The sequence below is a fragment of the Aphelocoma coerulescens genome, chromosome 4 (assembly GCF_041296385.1).
Source record: "Aphelocoma coerulescens isolate FSJ_1873_10779 chromosome 4, UR_Acoe_1.0, whole genome shotgun sequence".
NCBI lineage: Eukaryota > Metazoa > Chordata > Aves > Passeriformes > Corvidae > Aphelocoma > Aphelocoma coerulescens.
The window spans coordinates 25,178,630-25,198,456 of record NC_091017.1 but is presented as its reverse complement, the minus strand read 5'-3'; the positions used below and the strand labels follow the sequence as shown (position 1 = coordinate 25,198,456).

The 19,827-nt window shown below is 40.3% G+C and overlaps 1 protein-coding gene across 4 annotated transcripts in view; it reads right to left on the bottom strand.

Annotated features, from left to right (window-relative positions):
* The window catches only part of RAP1GDS1 (Rap1 GTPase-GDP dissociation stimulator 1), a 90,927-nt gene extending 71,637 nt beyond the window's left edge, over positions 1–19,290 (bottom strand). For 3 of the 4 annotated variants that reach the window (XR_011150544.1, XM_069013124.1, XM_069013125.1), the window contains exon 1: positions 18,988–19,290. Coding sequence is in view for 3 of the 4 variants with exons in the window: in XM_069013124.1 (XP_068869225.1) it covers positions 18,988–18,991 (4 nt within the window). In the remaining variant the exon portion in view is untranslated. The remainder of the gene's footprint in view (positions 1–18,987) is intronic. The other variant, XM_069013126.1, reaches the window with a different exon arrangement.
* Between the last annotated feature and the right edge of the window lie 537 nt (positions 19,291–19,827).

The following is a 19,827-nucleotide window of genomic DNA, read 5'->3' as shown; positions in this document are numbered from 1 at the left end:
CTGAATATGATGAGTATGTACAAATAAGTTCCTAGTGGAAGTGACCTGCCATTTGTATTATTGTTAGGTTTTTAGTGAAAGTTTCTTAGAAACAGGTTGCCTGCAAATCTAGTAAGTGCCTCTCAACCCTTTTATTTACAAATGTCTTACAATTATACACTCATATGGTTGTAAGTACTTGTTTGCCTGCATTATCCTGCCTAATGTTACTTTCATCAAAGCATTTTTGTCCCAAGGAGGAAAGAAAGGGAAAGACTATCAAATAAAAATGCACTTTTCTACCTGAACACACAACTGTTAAAACCTGTAATTGAAAAATTCCCTTTGACCACCAAAGGGCCAATAGACGTGTGACAGTCTCCTCATGCCTTGGAGAAAAAGGCTTTTAATGTTCTCTAATGTTGATGAAGGATACAAAGGAAATTAAGTCTGTTTTGGAAAGCCTTGCTTCTTAGTTGGTGAAATGCCACTAATCCTGCAATTTAGCAGTTTAGCAAAAATTACTAAAATGGCGCCAAATCAACAATATGCACTTTGTAGGCAGATTGCAGTGCCCACATATCACAAACTGAAGGCTACATTGTCAGCATCATTCGTCTATAAGCTTTTAGGACCAAAATGTACTCTAGAGTTTTTAGTTTGCTTTTATAGATATCATGTATGGCTTTAAGCCTGGTATTACTAAGATTAACAGACATCTGTGGTTAATCCTTCTAGAGATAAATAGTTGCCTATTAATGCAGTTATTTATTTTCACCTGGGAATCCATAGGGTATAGAGCATCAATAAAAACACTGCAGTGATAGGATCAGCTCAGATCCTCTCTAAAGGAAAAGGATTCAACTGAGTTTTCATGTAATACTGACATAAAAGCAGAATCAGATAGCAAAATTAAAATGGTGCACAAACTGCTCAATATAACCCTATTCTAAATAAAGATTTCCACAAACCCCACTAGTATTCTGCATGACTGCTGTAGTTACAAGTGATCATTAACCTCTGCACAGCCTTTAAGAGCTTTATTTAGTAAAATTCATAGAAGAGTGACAATGCAGTAAACATGACACCGATGTTCTGAGGCAGCACATTACAGTACATGGGCACAGCTGGGTAAATCACAATCTCAGTGTTACAGCCCTCAAGTATTACTTCAAATCACTATGATGAACATTTGAATGAATGAGACAATGCAATAGGTATCCACTGAAAATATGGTTTTGAAAAGAGAAAATCTGACAGCGCACATCAGGGCTAAAAACCTCCAAAAGAAAAGGCTACTTTCTATGTCTTAAATCTCAGAACTCTTAATTAAACTATTAATCCCCCATTCAATCAACTGTGTTTGGGCAACATCCCAAAAACAAGTGAAATGCTCCCAAGAGACACATATTTACAGGAAGCTCAATAAAAAAGGCAAGGAAGACTTTTTTTCTTTTTGAAAAGAACTATATCTTTTAAAGACAAAAGATTTCTGCAAAATGCCACTTGCTACATTAAATTGCAAGTCATTTGCTTCCCCCACAAGCAGGATCTGACTGTGTGCAAAGCGAAGGAGTGCTTTGCTTTCACCGCTTAATAACCATCTCTCAGACTAGGCAAAGAGTCATATTGACAGAAACTGAAAGGACTCGGGTTCTGCACACAATGTGCAGGTCTGAAGGATGAAGGGCAGATGGGAAGTACAAAGAAGTCCTTGGGATACATTTCACAAGGGATGCAAGGATCTGTGTCAATTCAATACAGCTGCATGTGCTATGTCCCCAAATCAAGAATGCCCACTGTACTCTCAGAGACATTTATCCCTCTGATGACCATGAACATCTTGACTGATCCTTAAATCACAGGGGAGGAAACAAATCAGCTTTATATGCAGAGATGACTGCAGGAAGCCTACCTCCCATGGACTCATTCACCAGACATCAGATTCTGGAGAAATATAACCTTTTTTCCTTTTAAGTTTCACATGCATTTTGCTTAAGCCCAAATCCAGAACTCTTAGTTCTCTCAGGCAGCTTAATAACCAAATTCATACATTAGTCTTATTGGTATCTCTGAGGATATGGCTCTTCTAGGCCCTGCTTCAAATGTGCCCTGTACACACAGGCAACAAAAGAATATTTGGGAGAAAGATTCTAACACAAAGCACATGGCAAAAATGTGAAAGTGCCTTTTGCACATTAGTGTGAACATAAAAACAAACCAAGTGCTATTCTCTGCCTGAGAGGATTTAAACAAAATTTCTCCAAAACATACTCAAATCAGATTTTTGTATTTTTCATGTGAGCACTGAAACACCTCTTACTTCTTCTGTTGAGATATATTTCATATTGGATGGGGCTTGAGTAACCTGTTCTAGTGAAAAGTGTCCCTGCCCATGGCAGAGGGCTTGGAACTAGATGACCTTTGGTGTCCCTTCCAACTCAGCCAATTCTATAATTCTATATTAAACAGTCATTGCATAAAACAAATTAACAGTCACAGGAAAAAGTGCTGGAACTAAAACCCTTCACCTTTTAAAAAATATGACTTAACTAACAGGCTATGAACACATACCACTATTAGGTCTTATATCCTGGTTAATTTGAGGGTACAGCTTCAATTTCAGGCAGAGGAAAAGCTTGGACTTTTGGAGCTCTTTGCTGCATAAACACGTGCCTGTCCCAAGGAAGGCAAAGGTGGTAACCCGGTTGTGTCTCTTCCTCCATTCTCATTTGAAGAGAAAAAAGGTTTCAAACTTTCTTAGAAAACATGCAGGCATCCAGCTCTAAGAAATAATTTCAAGCCCTGGGCTTAAGGCAGAAATCATGCTGATCAGAAAATGGCATGCATATTAATTACGGGTGATTTCCCACTGAGCTTGGTGGTTCATCCTATTCTGAATTCTCCAAGCACTTTTTATTTACACAGCCAGAACTCTTGGCTCAGGGTTCTGAATGCCACGCTGGAAACCAGCACCTAAAACCCCGAGCATACGCATAATGCAGTCTGCCCCTAACCAGGCATCTATAGAGAAACTGCCGCTGCAGTATTTCAGGATATTCATGGTATTTATTTTATACAGACTCTTAGGAGGACTGAGCTACTGATCAGCTGCCAGTCCTTTTGCCAATAGGAATGAAAGAAGCAGTGATACTTCAGAAGGAAGACAGAGAACAGCAGTCAAAACACAGCATGATTTTTTTGACCAGCTCCTGCATGTAGCGAGGATGTTGCAGCCTTTGGCATAACTGAGTGCACTTAGGAGTTATTTATGGACTGCTAAATAGTCAAGAGGTACTAAGAATCTTTGCAATGGTCTGTCAATAGTCTGAAAAACTTCAACAATGTGCCCTAGCCCATCCTCCACTTGGCATCTTGCACCAAACATTAAGGAACAGCACAATCCTTTCTATATCGTATGTTTAGTGTTTACACCAACGAAATTTGTCTCGCTCAGCATATAAAACTCCCACAGATGCCAGCCACAAAGGGACCACAGTGGAGGTAAGAATCCCTCTCCTACTAAGTTTTGTGGTTGTTTTCTTTTTCCTGAAACTTTTATGTTCGCCATTATAATTGGTCCTTTGAAAGTGGAAGAAAGGGGAAGAAGAGAAAACAATAGTTCAGAAGTTGTCACACTTTTACACAAGGGGTAAAAACTTAGAGATGTTTCATGGAGTAAATGTGTACATTATGCATAAGCCAAAAGCTGTTGTCAATTTTAATTACTGTAGATATGCTGATATTTTAATGAATAAATGAATAAAAGAAAAGGACGTTTCTGTATCAGCAGGCATAGAGCAAAGCAGCATTGTTGCTGACCATATCCTATTTACTCCCAGAAGCTGCATATAAGAATAAAAATTTAAAAGAGCATTATCAGGTGTAATATTCTTCCTTTCCATTTTATTAACACATGAAAGCATTACATGAAATGTTATTGAGATAATATTAATTAATGCAGTAATCAATTGATCCTTAAAGCAATATTTATCAGGAAAACTGATAATTCAGCAATACGAACAAGATAAAAAAAAGAAGACTTTCTCCTTCCTCATGTTGCTTTGAGCCAAGCAGCTGGGCACAATGAATAGTAGTTTGGTTACTGTTGATAATTTCAAATCTGAGATAAATCCAGCAGAAAGGACACGCTTAGTTCCTTCTATATCTCATCTAGGTATCAGAACTTCTCAGACTAAGCACTCCCCCAGTCTAAATCAGCACTTTTGTGTGTACCCAGAGCCAGACTCCTCTATAGAAAAGAGTACAGGAAAGCCCAGAGAGAGGGAACTAAAAACTACTAGAGCTGAAAAATCTAAAATATCCTAGGAAACACATTTGGTCACCACCACCCTTTTCTACTGAAGTTTGTCTTCCCTGTGACTAGCATCCACTGTGATAATCTCTTGAAAAACAGTGCAGTTATGTCCCACTAGAGAAGTATTAAATGCCTCTATCAAAAGGAATTATTCTCTGATCTAGTTGAGCAGAACTTTTGATTGTCCTACAGGTCTACACCATAGGTGCTCTAGAAGGATAAAAACCGGAAGACGCTACCAAGTAACTTTGCAAGGATAGATTCATCTGTCTTGGAAAAGCTTCCTTTGCTCCAGGTTGATAAAAATTTACTACCGAAGCTAAAAAAAATAAATTAGTAATAATACACAAGTAAAACCACAATGTGTTGGGATAAATGAACCTAATTTAAGTAGAGGCTTTTACCTCTCTAGTTAATAGAGATGTGGCCCATGACAGACAGACTATGGATATGACTGAACTGTGGGATTCAGGAGAGCTTGTAAGTGCATGTTCTGCCTCATCGTATTTCATGCCAGAGAAGGCTCAAGGTATGCACTCTCCTCTGCTTAGCTGGAAAGGAATATGGTCATGTCACAGAATCACAGAAACAGCACTGAAAGCTGTACTAAAATCCAAAAAGATTACATCAACAACATGTAGATAGAGCGGGAGCTCAGTAGGGCTTTCATGAGAAAAGCTGGGAGATCTGGACCCATCAGTTTCCCATTAATTGCTGCTGCAAGTCAATCTCAATGCATTTCTCATCAGCTAAATAAGTAATGTAGCACAGAAAGAGCTGAAATCCTATTTAGGCTACACCTGATAATCCATCTTTCATCCCCAGTGTGATTCTGCAGAATTAAGTCTGTTGGGTGTGTACAAACAAAGGTCTGCCATCCTCTAACCACTTGCATTAACTTGTAGCAACTTGTGTTTACTTGTAACTGTGGTCACTATAGGGCACTAGCAGTAACTAAGCAACACTCCTATGGAATTTTTCAAGTATACAGACTTTACCTTTCCTTTATAAATAAATAGTTTTTGTATTTTACATATAATAAATAAATAAACTTTATTTTTCCTGGAGTTATGAAGGGTTCATCATTGCTTTACATATTATCAAGAAGTCAAACATAAATCTACCAGCCTTATTCAGACTGGCCGAACAGCAGATCTTGAGTATGCAGTTTGTGCTTGAAACCAGTATAGGCTGAAGGCAGATAAGCATTTGTAATTTTTGCAGACAACACTGAATCTGGAGGAACAGCTGGCATACCGAAGAGGAGTCCAGAGGCACTGTCCAGAAGCCTGGGGACTTCAACAAAAGTCTCCTGAAGTTCAACAGGGGTAAGTGTCAAATTCTGCAGCTACAGCAGAATAACCCCAAGCACCAGTGCAGGCTGGGAACAGACTGCTGTAAAGATCTAGGGGTTACAGGGAATGCCAAGTAAAACATGAGGCAGCAGCATGTTCCCAAAGTAAATAAAGCAAACTATACTTTGATTACATTAGGAGCGTGACCAGCAGATCAAGGCTCTGCTTGATGCCTGCAAGGATTTGTGTCTCCCACAATTCCATGTCTGGTTCTGTGTGTACCAGATCAAGGACACTGAAAAACTGGGCAGAGCTATCAAGGTGGTCATGCTCTCACAACCCGTGATGTGTAAGAGGTTGGGGACCTCTTTAGTCTGGCAAAGAGGAGGCTAAGGGGGAAGCCTGAAACTACCTGAGGGGATGTTACAGAAACTAGAGAGGCTTCAAGTAGTAGCTAGACTAAGTCATAGCTGACCTGGTTCAACTGCCTCAAAATCCTTCCAAATGATGGTTCTGTATTTCTTCTACGATTCCATAAACCTGTTTCAAATTTCAGCTCAAAACACTTTCACTGTTTCTACCACAGTGTCTCCAAGTAGGATGTGCAGGTATGTCTAAGTCTTGCTGTGTCACTGCTTGGTCCTTCCAAAAATCAGCAGAGCACAGATTGGAAAATTCCTAATCTGACTATTCCTGCTATCTAACTTTCATTTAACACATATTTTCCTTTTCTTTCCAAACAGATTAAGTAGCCTTTTGCCCTACAAAACAGGTAGCAATTTGGAGCTCATGAAGAAAAGGTCTCAAACACAAGTAAAAATTCTCCTTTTACGTCTAAAATTATTTCACTTCACTTGCTAACAGACTGTTAATTTTTATTATGAGATTCTTCTATGGCACTTACTCAACAGTGTATGCAGTTTTGGTACTGCCTGAACTCCCATGGACACAAAGATGGACTGTGATTGTCAAGTACCATGCAAACTAAGTCGTACTACTGGGAAAAAGCAACTTGGTGACTATGATGTAAAATTATCTTGGCTTGGTAAGTCCCTCATATTACTCCAGAAGGATCTGAGCACAACTTTGAAGAACAGGGAAGAGGGACTCCCTTTCACTGTAGTCTTCAGCTGTAAAGGTAAAATAAAAGGAAGTTGAATGAGGCTTGATTTCTGTTACAATGTTTTAATAGTGAGGGAAGATTACTAATTATTTATATATTTGAAGAGAAAAAGAATGCATTTAAAATGTGAATTCAGGCTTTAAAAAAACCCTCAATTTGTGAGATGACAGTGTACATGACACAAATGGAACACAAGTACCACAGAGGCTATTTTGTGAACTGTTTACTAGTAGAGTTGCAAAAGTATATTAACTCTCCACATTCCTATTAAAGCAAGCAGTTAGGAACTTCACAGCTTATTAATTGTTAGGAAGTGATGCATATATAATGAAATAATACCTAGAAACTTTATATTTTGAAGTGAATAAGGAGTTTTGGTCTGAACACAGGCCTTTGAAAAAGCTGAATTAAACTCTAGCTGTCGTTATGACACATTTGCACCTTGATATCTCTTTTAATGACACAATGTCACACTAGAAAACAACATTTTAGGAGAAAATGCTTTCATATGTATCAAAGCAGTATTTCTTTTGCATGGCCTGCCTTTCACGTGTTAGGTTACTTGTTTACTTTCACATTTCAGAGTTCAAGGTAAAAATCTAGTTTTCACTTAATTTCTATTTCCTCATCTGAGTCAATCATGACCTTTTGCAATGTGCTAGCTTTAAATCCTGCACGAGAATGGGAGTAGAAAGAAAGACAACTTTTTACAATCCACTGTCTTGGTCTTGTTGTTTTCCCTTTTTTAAAGAAACAGATGGGAGGGGGCTAAATTTAAGCTTGGTTTTATTTACCTGCTCCACTTTTTATGGAATTAAACACTATCTTCACTCTTACAATTAAAAGGTTATTTAGATGAATTAATGTTTATAGATACCTCTTCAGAGGACATTTTTTTTACAACAGAGCTGAGTGCTCTTTTCAGCAGCTGTTTGTCACCCATTGCTGGCATGTCCACATTTTCTCTCTAATACACGAGAAGTCAGATTTTCTCATCTTTATCTGACAACATGATACGCTGAATGGACTTGTCATTTGAGAATACAAGTAATTCCCCTGTGCCACAAATTCTACAGTGTGCTAAACATCTGCAACTTTTTCTGACGCCCACAGATGTGAGTCACCGCAAAAAAACCCCCCTCCGTCTGTAGATCATAAAGCCATTAATTCTACTAAACCATGATGGGTATTTAAACATGAAACTTCACCAAGTCATTTCAAATATGAAGGCACCACGGGCCATTTTATTATGCATCACTTTATTACCCATTATCCTATGGCCATATATGCTCAGACAGAATATAAAAGCTACAATTTGGCCCAAATACCATCTTAAATCAAATATGCAGTCTCTTTATGCATCATACAGGCAATGGGGAACTGAGGCTGTAATCTGACTACACTGACGTTTCAGCAGCAAAGCTGGTTTCAACAGATTACCTTTTCTAAATGCTCTGCAACCAGGTCATTTAAGGATTGCAATACAGCACCATTTAAGTCTACAACATACATGTAAACCTGTCATTTGATAGAGTTTGCTGTATTCAATTTAAAGAAGTCGTGTCTCAGCAGACACTGAATATGTTTTACTTTCATTAAATTAATGCCTCAATGCCTCTTTATAAGCTCTGTTTAGCATGCAGATCTTTCATGTCAAAGCAACTGCACTTTTTTGTCTGATGGTTTTACACTACCCTTGGATTACATTAGATGAAGCAGCAGAAACATCTAGAATGAAAAGATTCAGATGATATGCTGAATTCTGGGAACAAATTATTTCCTCAAATACAGAGCAGAATAGTATGCTTGCCTATCTAACAAGCAGAACTGGGCTTGTAAACTTGAACAGAGCCTTGGAAAGTTAGAACATAACACCAAAGTCCAACACCAACACGTGCTACATGATCAAAGCTCGAGTGGTACAGAATCTGTTACATAAACACAGCAGCAGAGTGGACATCAAAGCCCCATTCTGGTTGCTCTTTGAGATGCTGACAAGAGAGTGTTAAAACATAAATATTTTCATTCCAAGTTGTGACCAAACTCCGAAGAGGCCTTTTTGTTATAAAGCTGCCTTTGCAAGAACTCAGGGAGCTAAAAGATATTTAAAAATCAGGGGCTTGCAAGAATTTCTGAGTTTTCAAGTTTAATATCTACTCCTTGAACTCAGATTTACATCTCCGCCCAAAGAGCGTCTAATCTTAATCTGGAAGCAGGCTCCTCAGCATATTTCTGATTGTAAGAAATAGACTTCTGGTGATGGGGAAAAAAAAATAACAGGCTCATCTATATATTTTTTAAGAAATAAAAAGGGTCAAGCAGAAAAGCCTTGTGTTTCAAAAAACCTGCCAAAACGAAGTCATTTTTAAAATATGCCTATTGACCAGCTTTCAAAAATCCAGCAAGTTCTTTATGTACAGCCAAAGATGCTGTTTTGTTGATGACAACTTCTGATTTTAGAAATAAAGCAGTTTAAATAGTTGCTAGAGTACGTTCATTTCCAAGAGATATCTCACTGCTGTGATCACTGAAGTACAGAAAACTGTTCAGAAGTGGCAGAGCTAAAAGCAGTCTAAAAACAATCCAGTAGTCCACAGCTGTTGCTTTTTATCAGAAAGACTATATGATATCAATTTAAAGAAAAAAAGGAAAACATCAAACAGGCCACCCCTTGCTAAACTGAAGTGCTGCATTATCTAGGACATTTCTCTCTCCAGCCATCTGTTTTGAGCTGGGTGCATGCACTGAACTCAAATTTTATGTTCACAAGAGAACTCTACCACTTTCCTCCTGAGACTGCATGAGAAGACTTAAATTCTACCTTGTTCTCAACAGCAGAAAAAAAGAACCATGATACCTTGTAAAGGGAGAAGTTATGGCCTTCATAGCTAAGCAAGCACTTCAGATCATGTCTGGGATGAAGCTACATTCTGAAGAAATCTACTGAATTGCTTTTTGCTAGTTTCCACCATTCCTGCCTTCAGAGAAGTGTCCACACTAATATATGTGTGATGTGAAGCATAATGTGTAGAAGTCTTGCAAAGAGAAATTCCTAACATTTTCTGGGACTATCAGGAAGCATCAAAAGTCATCACCTAATGTTTACAAAGTGAATTTTATTCTGTAAATGCAGTATTTCCTTTTTCTCTATGCTGCTATAAGATACAACAAAGGTCACTGTATGTAAATTAATAGCTTATGGCACTGTGCTCACAGTTCCTTTTACAGGAGGATGTTCTAACATGATGATCTCCATGTTAAATTGGTTTCTTCTTTGATATAACAAATTATGTAAACTACATAATTCCATCAATTTGAAAGAAAAATCAAGTTTACCAAACAGTTTTATCTGTCATCAAATACAGCTCTTTCTTCATTTAGCAAGTTCCTTCAGAGGCTATGTATTAGTATAGCATCATATGTAGGAATAAAAGACATGTTAAAAGTGCTTCTGATGGTCAAAATCAGTCCAATGTCTGCATTCCTCCCCCAGCTGTTAAACTGGGGAGCCAATATTACTATGCCATGAAAGGATGGAGTGACACATGCCATTTTACATGCTTTCACCAAAATAGGACAGTTTAAGCTGTACTACAGCCAAGTCAAGAAAGCAGGAGCACAATGACTTCAGCGGTACTCAGTGTGGGTAGGCTTTGTGGGGGTACAAGAATGCTGCATAAATAGCACTTACCCTGTACAATTCTGTACAGTTTCTTTCCTACAAGATACATTCTTTCATATAGTCTCACTTCTTGTACATTAGGCAAAACTGAAGCATGATTTTAAGCTGGTTGTAAATAACTAGATATTTAACTAAAGAGAAGAACATTAAAAAAACCAAAACACTTCAGCTCTTGAAATTACAAAGCTGAGCACCAATTTTTCAATTCCTTCCTTAACAAAGATGGTGAAAAGGGTATATGGTCAAAGAAGCTGTCATGTATTTAATTAATAAAGACAGAACCCAATGAGGAGAGAATGTGAGATAGGAGGGAAGATGGAAAAGAGTACGTAACTGGAAGAAGATGATGTAGAAAACAGGGCAATGAAATAAACAAGTCTGAAGGAATAGGAAAGCTGTGAAAAGAGAGTACAAAGAGTAAAAAAAGAGTATTAGGCAAAACAGAAAAGAATTGAATAAATACATGTAACGTCAGATACAGGTATGTGGGCTTTGCCTGGAAAGTGTACACTGTATTTTGGGCACTACTGCACATAAATGTATTGCTTACTATCTTTGATTCAACTGAAGCACTATCTTGCTGTAAATGGCTGATGGGATTTTCATTGCAAAAGCTTAAAAAAAAAACAAAACAGAGCCAACCCTCCTGCCTCCCAAACCTGCTTGGTTCCTGTCAGCAACTCCTTACATACATGTCCCTCCTCTTTCTCTCAATCACCAATGCTTTCCTGCTTTTCCTGTAATTCCATATGGCAGGAGCTAGGATGTCTATATATTCTCCCTGAGCTTCGCAGAGAAACAGATAAGAAAGTCTGACAGGCTTTGCAGGATGAGAGCAAATTTGTATTTGTATAAAGTGTATTAAAAGATTTCTAAATTAATTTGATTGTACCAGACATTTTTACAGCAAATGTGTTCACAGACTGGTTTTCTGTTCTCATTGTCCTTTTTTTCCTCCCACAAAACAGCACCCTGATCCTAAAATCAGTTCAACACACAAGCAAGGAAGAGGAAGGAGGAAAAATTGTGGCTCCCAGTCACTTAAGGGAGAAGGAAAAAAAGAGAGAACAGTAAGTGTGAAAATACCTCATAACTGTTACACTGCTACTGCCACTCCTCTTGATGGTCAGGTTCACTTGCTGCATTTCCTCGTAACTGGCTCACTGAGGTTCAAGGCAGGGTGTCTTAGATATAATAGGGCTCTACCATGACCAGCGCTCCAGTGATGTCCATTGTGCACACTAAAGGACTGCTGAAGGAAGTGGTAAGTTACAGAAGATGCTATCACCAAGTACAGCAGACTCAGAAGACTGACTTCAGTCAGTTCCACCAAAGGCCCAGGAGGGGTAAGTTAAACATTCTCTGGACAGGGAAGATTTAGGTAAGAAAGATGTGTACAATCCTGCTTTGGTTTAAAAACCCTTTTCTCTTCCCATGCTTTGTTCCTGCTGTCAAGATAAAACAGCATTTTGATTTAAGGAATCGTTCCAAAGCCTTCATGTAGCAAAAGCAGCTATTTGGCAGTACTGAACTCAAGCTTTGCCTGCAGGGTACTGGGTGCTGTTGACAGTGAACACAGTGGGATTTCTCCACAGAAAAGGGATACGGGAATGAACTTAGCAAGGCTAAAGGAAGGAGAAGGTATGCTACTGGTCCTGTAAATAGTGGCATGTACTTGTAAGGTTGCATTTAAGGCTAGAAAAGTTAAAATAGTCTAATTAAAGTCACTGGACTGCCATACTCAACATCAAAGACAGGAAGCATTTCTAAATATGCTCCCAAGAGGAGTTCCCAGCTGCTGGAGAGCAAGGCACCCTCAGCAACAGGCAGAGCTCTCCCCAGCCAAACACTTCACTCACCCTAGAGATTATAAAGGCTTGCAGATGTTTATGTTGTCTGATTTTGATATTTATGTGAAAGATCTAGGCTAGAAGCATTTTCAGCTTCCATTCACAGAATTAATTCATATGGTACAATTGTAGTTTCCAGGCTGTGTATAATTAAGGGCAAATGAGGTAGAAGAGAGTTTGTAAAGTGCTGAGTATAAGAGCTCTCTTCCAAGTGTGGACCTCTAATGTACAGAAGACAGGACGAGAGAGAGAGGAGTACTCCGTTGTACATGGTGTTCTTTCTGGACTGACATATTCTAGAGGTAAAGGCAATTACTAAAAGGTAAAGAAGGCAATAAGACCAGGGTTTTCAACTGCAGGTTTTGTGCCCTGATGCTCCATGCTAGTACATCATGAAGGCCATAAATGTACAGGCAGCCGACAATGAAAATGAGAACTCAAGAATACCACAAGATGCTGTCACCTCCCCAGGTCTCCCAAGCACAACCCTGTCCCCCACAGGTTCACTGGCAGCCCTGACAAATTTCTAAAAGGTTTTGTTCAATTCTCATCACATCATCCATCCTACAATGCTTAGCTGCTCTCCTCCATCAATCCCAGTCTTCTCAGTCTCCATCTCTCTGTTCAGTCTTACTCCCAAACACATTTGCAGAGGATAGGCAGGAAGCCTGAAAGAAAAGCTGCTATTCACCAGGAGAGTTTAAAGTACCTGATTAACTGGATTTAATCAGATACTGAAAAGACTTGTCAAATCTGAGACAACTGATAGGAAGGGTCAACAAAAAATTTGAATTATACACAAGTTTTGCATATGTCTTCAAAATCATTGTGTCTGTCCAGCTGGTAAGTATCAGTGGACGGAACCAATGAATGAATTCAAACACTGATTAACTTTCATGAACCTCCCTGAGTTATCACTAACACAATGGGCAGCTCAGTGTTTTGATAAAACCTCAGAACTGACAAATGCCTCAGATGTTCCTATAATACACAACCAGGAGGCAGTAAGCTTTTAAGAGCTGTTAAGTATGAAGGAAATGGGACCTACTGTTGAAATGGATCACTAAAAATTTTCCTTTACAAGAGTGTGATTTTTAATTTTATTTTCCCTGATTTTTGAATGTGTAAATATGATTTTTATGATAGGTTTCTGTCTGACCTAGAAATAGAAATCATGAAAGCACTTCATTTATTTTAAACTGCAGAGTTTAATACAACTTTATACATGCATCCACACTGTCAATTTATGCATATTGTTAATTTCAACTACTTCAGACATACATACATTTATTCACTGACATTTCTTATCATAATTTGTGAAGATGTATCTGAAAGTGCTTCATGTCAGGGATATTTCTAAGACACATACCTTCCCCGTGCCCACTTAAACTTGTACAGTTAAGGCATGCTTTATTTATTTGCAAGTCCCAAAGCATCATGTACTAAATTCTGTCCTCTACCTGGAGATAAAATGAGCAGCAGTTATCTGGTTTATAGATTTGACAAATTCTTCTGGGCATCTGCCAACTTTGTAATCTACTTGAACTATAGCTTAAGAACCACATGAGATCACCAGGGTTTCTGCACAACTTCAAAGCTCCCTAAGCCAGAGCCATGCAGTTCTCAGGCTGAATAAATGTTGCCAGGCTCTGTGCACAGCTTTGAGGCTCCTTGAACCACAGCCACTTGTTCCAGAGGGTTTACAAATTCTATTAGGCATATCTGGAGCACACATAAATTCTAATTCACATCAGCTACGTTTCTGCACTAAAAGGAGCTTCAACATTCAGAAATACATGGCTTTTAACGACCATTTTACTCTACAAAAACAAATTTCATTTGGTTGCCATTATAAAAAAATCTGTAAATAGAAACAATTTTTTATACCATATTTAACAAAAAGAGGCCCTGGGAGATTCTCCTTGCAGTGGAAGTTGCTACTTATAAAATCCCTTAGTAGGAAAAGGTCCTTGTCTAATTAAAATTCAAACGGTCATTAAAAAAATTCTCCATTAGCTGGAGAACACATATTAACATTTTAAGACACCTAATTTCCAGAATCTTAGATGTAGTTCCTAATCTATTTTAATCTGGTAACATGTTAGAATCTGAAACTTAATGCCTTCAACAGTATCAAGACAGCAGGAACACTCATTTTCTCAAGAGCAGCATGTGAACAGACCCAGGTGGACTAGTCAACAGTGAAAAGTGAGTTTTCTCTTGCATAAGTAACTAGGTCAGTCTAATGTCCCTTTGTTATCCTAAAACATGAACTTCATCCTGTGACAGAGTTAAGAAAGGAAAATAACCAACCTCCTTTACAGACGCCACAGAAGAATCTCTATAGCCTTCTCTCCTGTCAAACAGTAATGACATTATTTTCCCTTTTGCTGAACAAATACTTATTTATGCTAATCTCTTCTTTTTGTTTTACTTATTTGTATATAATTAAATTCTGAGAACTCCCAGAAATAATCCAGCTTGGAAAACCATTACAAGTCTTCTCAAGGACTGTCAGCAGTATACAACTGGTACTATTAAAAAAAAAACCAAACCAGAAAGTAATAATTATCTGATTTTATAGCTATTTTCTTTATATTTTGGGGAGGGACATGCAGTAGAACTCCTTCTTTCTTCCTCCTATTTCTGTCCTCTGCTGTTCTATTCATCCATCTTTAGTTCTAGTATTTCTCTCCCTTCATGCATTTCCCTTAAGGGATTTTTGTTCCCTTCTATTCTTGTCTTGGTAGCTTTCTCATTTCCATTATTACTGCTTTTGTTTCCTTCAGGTTTCAGCTGTTCTTCTGCCCTTTCCACTTTTAGTTTGATGCCAAAGAAAGCCAGACATTCCTCACAGACTTCTGAAACTAACTCTGAATCTTCTGTTCTCAGGAAACATACTTTGAATTAAGCCTTTAACCTAAAGACAAAATTGGTTGGTTTCAGCCTCACACAGCAACAGAAGATCACAAATACTGGCCTGATCACAGGAACAGTTATTCATTGAGGAAGGTCAGTCAGAAGCAACCTAACCTTTCTGGCTGCTTTAGAAGCACACTTCAAGGAACATTACTGAAGCAAGAGATGCAGTCTAAAAGCAGTTTCCTCTCTGTTTATGTTTTAAAGAGAAGACTTTTGCCAAAAGCAGCCTCATTTTTTCAAAAATGCTAACACAACCCTTTATACTGGCTTAAACTGGTGTATTCTGATTGGCTAGAACTAATATGCTGCTGGTGTTAAAAGTCTCATTGTTTTAGCAAAAACTTTAAAAGAATTACAAATTATCTTCTTGTGCAATTGACATAACTCTTCTCCAAGCAGTTTGTCAGACTTGCATTTCATTTAAGAAAACTTGCAAAAGAGTTCAAGATGGAAGACTGTTTCTCTATTAATTTTCATTTGTGTCATCTGAAGCTACTGATTACACTTTTTTCGATCAAAAGCATGTTGATCTACTCTATCTTCCCAAAAGCAATATTGGACACAGCCATGCCTGAAGCTTTACATCCTCCTGCCTTCTCTATTTCATGAACCATCATCCTGAAGACAGGCACTGGTTTGTTACACCCTGTTCTGTGGTTCAGTTTGAATTCAGTGTTTTACAACCAGCAGGCTGGTTGCATGTGCTAATTCTTCAGGAAAAGTGGGAGAGAAAATTGAGTATATCTGGGAGGAGAGCAGTAATAGAAATCTTTGTTCTGACAAGAACGGACAGTACTAAAACAAATCCATGTACATTACAGACTGGGAATCTTACATATTTTTGTCACTGAGCCTTTAATGTTAGGTATTGTAAAGAGAGCCTAGCAGGCTGATTTTGCAGTTTGTTGCCCAACTAAACACTTAAGTTAGAGCAGAGGCTGCCTTCCATTTCCTGCTAACAAAACCAGGACTCTCAAAATGGAAGAATATTTTTATGAGCTTTCACTATTACAGACTGTAACTAACACTTCAAACAAAGTGATAAGTACCGTAAAACCAAATGTATGCTGTATTTGTATTCTGCATACAAACTCCCATACCTGGTGTTTTTCCATCTTTTGGGCTCAATGGATTACTGCTGAGTGCTTAAATTGTTACAGAGCTCCTCATTTTTATTTTATTAATTTACATCCGAGGAATAATTGCACCCTGCTTACAATATCCTCCATAGGCCACTGCTCTAAAACGGAAAGATTTTCTTGGATACAGTGTGATTGCATGAGTTTACCGCTTGTGTTTTTTGAGGTTAAAAACAAGAATCAACTGAGGAAAGGGACCATTCATTGTGAAACTGAAGCATTACATCAGTAACTGAAAAGTAGAAGCCTGTAAGTGTTTCTATAACAACAGAAATAAAGTGGTGATGGTGCACACACCAACTAAAGTATTGACAGTTCTCTACCACCAAAACTGCTTAAGGCAACCTACCTCTCAAAGCCAGATGTTGAATAGTGTTCAAACTCTACTCAGACACAGCTTTACAAACTACAAATGCAAGCAACAGAAGTTACAATTTTGGAAAGAACCTGTGTCAGTGAGAGGAAACAGCTATCCTTCAGGAGAAGACAACTGCCATGATAATGTCTTCAGAGGAACACACACATGGAAACAGTGTAGCAGAAGAGATATTTCTATACTATAAAGATAATGCAGATCCATGTGTACATAAGTATTTTTAACTACAGAAATCTTTTGATTGGACTTAGAATATATCTGCTTGGGCTTCCATGTTATATCTTTAGTATACAAAACCAGTTAATACTACGCCAACCTTCATAAATACAGAACAGACCATATGTTTAGCCGTAAGATATCACTGCACTCTCTGCCACAAACACTTGTTTGTTGAGCACGATTTCTGGAAAGATATAAAAGCCATTGGAAGAACAAATTCATCCTTGATTTAATTCTAAGGATTTCCAGCTTTTATGCTATGTGTTACCAAAAAGAAAGCTAAAACCTGAATGAGGGCATCTACTGCATTAACTGTATAAGCTTAAACACAGATCTTAGACATGAAAAATCATTACAGTTGTCAGCCAAGGTGAAACTGATTTCAATCCTTGTCACTCACAAGAGCTGCTGCAGAGACTACTTAAGAGTTTGCTCTGATTTTACAGACAGTGGAATCAGACCCTGATACATGAAGAACAAAAAAAGCCCAAAAACACCCTTCCTTGGTATTTTCACAAGTAATCTCGCTGGGCAATTATGGACAGGTACTGACAGATTCTACAGGAAAATTATTTCAGTCTTCCTGAAAGTATAATTATAACTACTCTTTTGCAGCAAGACGTAGCAGATTCCCAAGCTATTTACAAACTTGCCTGGAACTGAAGTGTAGTTTCCTCTAAAAAGGAGTGATGTGCTCATTCTGCACCAGCTTTTCTGAGCAGGTTTCAGCTGATGCCCTGAAGTTATTTTGGAAGCCAAAATAGCTACAACTAGACTTTGACCAGAATGATGACATTAATAGTCTTACTCTGTGAATGGAGACAGGAAACACAGGCAAACTGTATTTTGTTATTTTGCCTTTTCAACCCTCATTAAGAAGAGATTTTCACTACGTCGTTAGAGTTTTAACTAATTCTGATGAAATCTGACAGTTATTCCTCATGTCTGACCCTGGAAGCTTCTAGCTTGAACCATTCTCCAAAGGTTTCCCAGTGCTTTAAAGGAGTTAAACAAGCATTTAACTTCATTTCACAACCAGAAAAACTGAGGTATGGCAACTGCTGCCTTCCATAGAAACTTCTAGTTAGAAGTGAAAGATGCATGTGATCTGCAAAGAAACCACTGATATACCTAAGGCCACAGGAAATGCTGATGTCAAATCCCCGCGCCAAATTCAGGAGCTGCCACCTCCTTAGACTGGTTGTAAACCACAGTTCCTTGCCCTCTGGACCCGCAACCTTGATCCCACCATCACGTTTGGCAGACTGGCTGGGTCTCTGGCAGCTCAACGTGGGTACCTCCTACCCATCCCTAGGATCTACATTACAGCCAGATTTCTGGAAAATCTGTTTTATGGTGGCTCTTTCATACCGGGAGAGCTGTAGCTTTGTGCAAGAGGATGAGGTGGAGAAGGCAAGAGAAATTCACCAGCAGCTCTGTTAAGAAAACCCAAATACCATGCTTCCTGGTCTCTTGTGGCATTTGTTGGACACTCCATACAAGCGCCAATCAGCGTAAAACTACTTAATTTATAATCTTAAGACAAAAAAGGCAGAGGTAACATGGCTGCATTTCTAGGCACGATTAATGCTCTGAAAGACGGAAAAATACGAGGACCCTTGTCTTCCTCAAACAATGAGCAGAGATTATAAAACAATCTAAACGTACTACCCCAACCTGTCTCCATTATGCAAACAGTAACTGGGAAAGCGTTCTGGGGGTGCCTTACATAACTCCTTGCTTTGAGTCCCCCTTGGCACCCGGGGAGTTGATCTTCCCCCTAACCCCAAACGCAGCCCCAGCTCCGCGAGTGCCGTGCGGGAGCTCCCCGGGCTGGGCGCGGGCGGCAGCAGCGCAGCGCCAGCCGCGGAAACTTTGCGCCGCAGGGGCCGCGGCAGCGCCGGGGGAACCAGGGGGGGCTCGGCAGAGCCCCGAGCCTCCTCCCCGGCACTGGGAGGGAGGCGGCCGATGGGAAAGTTGCACCGGCCACCTCTTCCCGCCCCGCCGGAGACGAGCGGGCGGCGGCCTCCGGGGACAGAGGGGTGGCGGCAGGAGCTGCACAGCGCGGGGCTGGGGCGACTTACCCATGGTGCCGCCGCGGCGGCCTCCTCCTGCTGCTGCTGCTGCTGCTGCTGCTCCTGCAGCCGCCGCCTCTCCGCCGGCGCGGAGGGAGGCGCGGGAGGCGTGTGCGCGGAGCGGGGCGCGGCACGGCGCGGAGCCTGCGTGCGGCGGGCTATGAGTCAGGGCAGCACATCCGGGCACGGCCGGGAGACACCCCGCCCGACACCCCGCCCGGCAGCACCGAGCCGCCGCCGCCGCCGGGGAAGGGCGGGAGCCGCGCAGGGAGAAAGGAGGCGGCGCGGGGCCGGCGGCAGCGCCCCCGGCTGGGGAGGAGGCGGCGGCGGGGCGGGGCCCGCTGGCAGCGGCGGCTGCCGCCCCTCGGGCCTCCTTTGTTAACAGGGGCTGGGGTGGGGCCGCCCGCCGGGTACTGGGGGCGGCTGCGGGGGACGGAGGGAGAGCGGGTGCGGCGTGGTGCGCCTTGCACATCCCCGCGCATCCCCGCGCATCCCCGCACATCCCCGCACATCCCCGCACATCCCCGCACCACCGTCACTATGCGCCGTTCCTCGTTCCGCGAGGAACGTGGGGTGGTTTAAACACGGCGAGCGCCGTGTTTGAGTTCATATTAATTATATGGACTCAAAGGAGGAGCGTTTTGCAAGAAGGAGGGGATTATGCTGGATGGATAAGGTTTTTTTTTTTAGGTGGTCTGCGTGAGGAAAAAGATCAGTGGAGGAAGCGGCAGGTGGTCTCCAAGTGCTGCACGTTTTGCTGAACCAACATGACAGGTTTTACACCCGAAACTGAAAGGCACAAGGTAGTTCGGTGTGGAAGGCATTTTTAACAAGAAAACGGATGTCTGT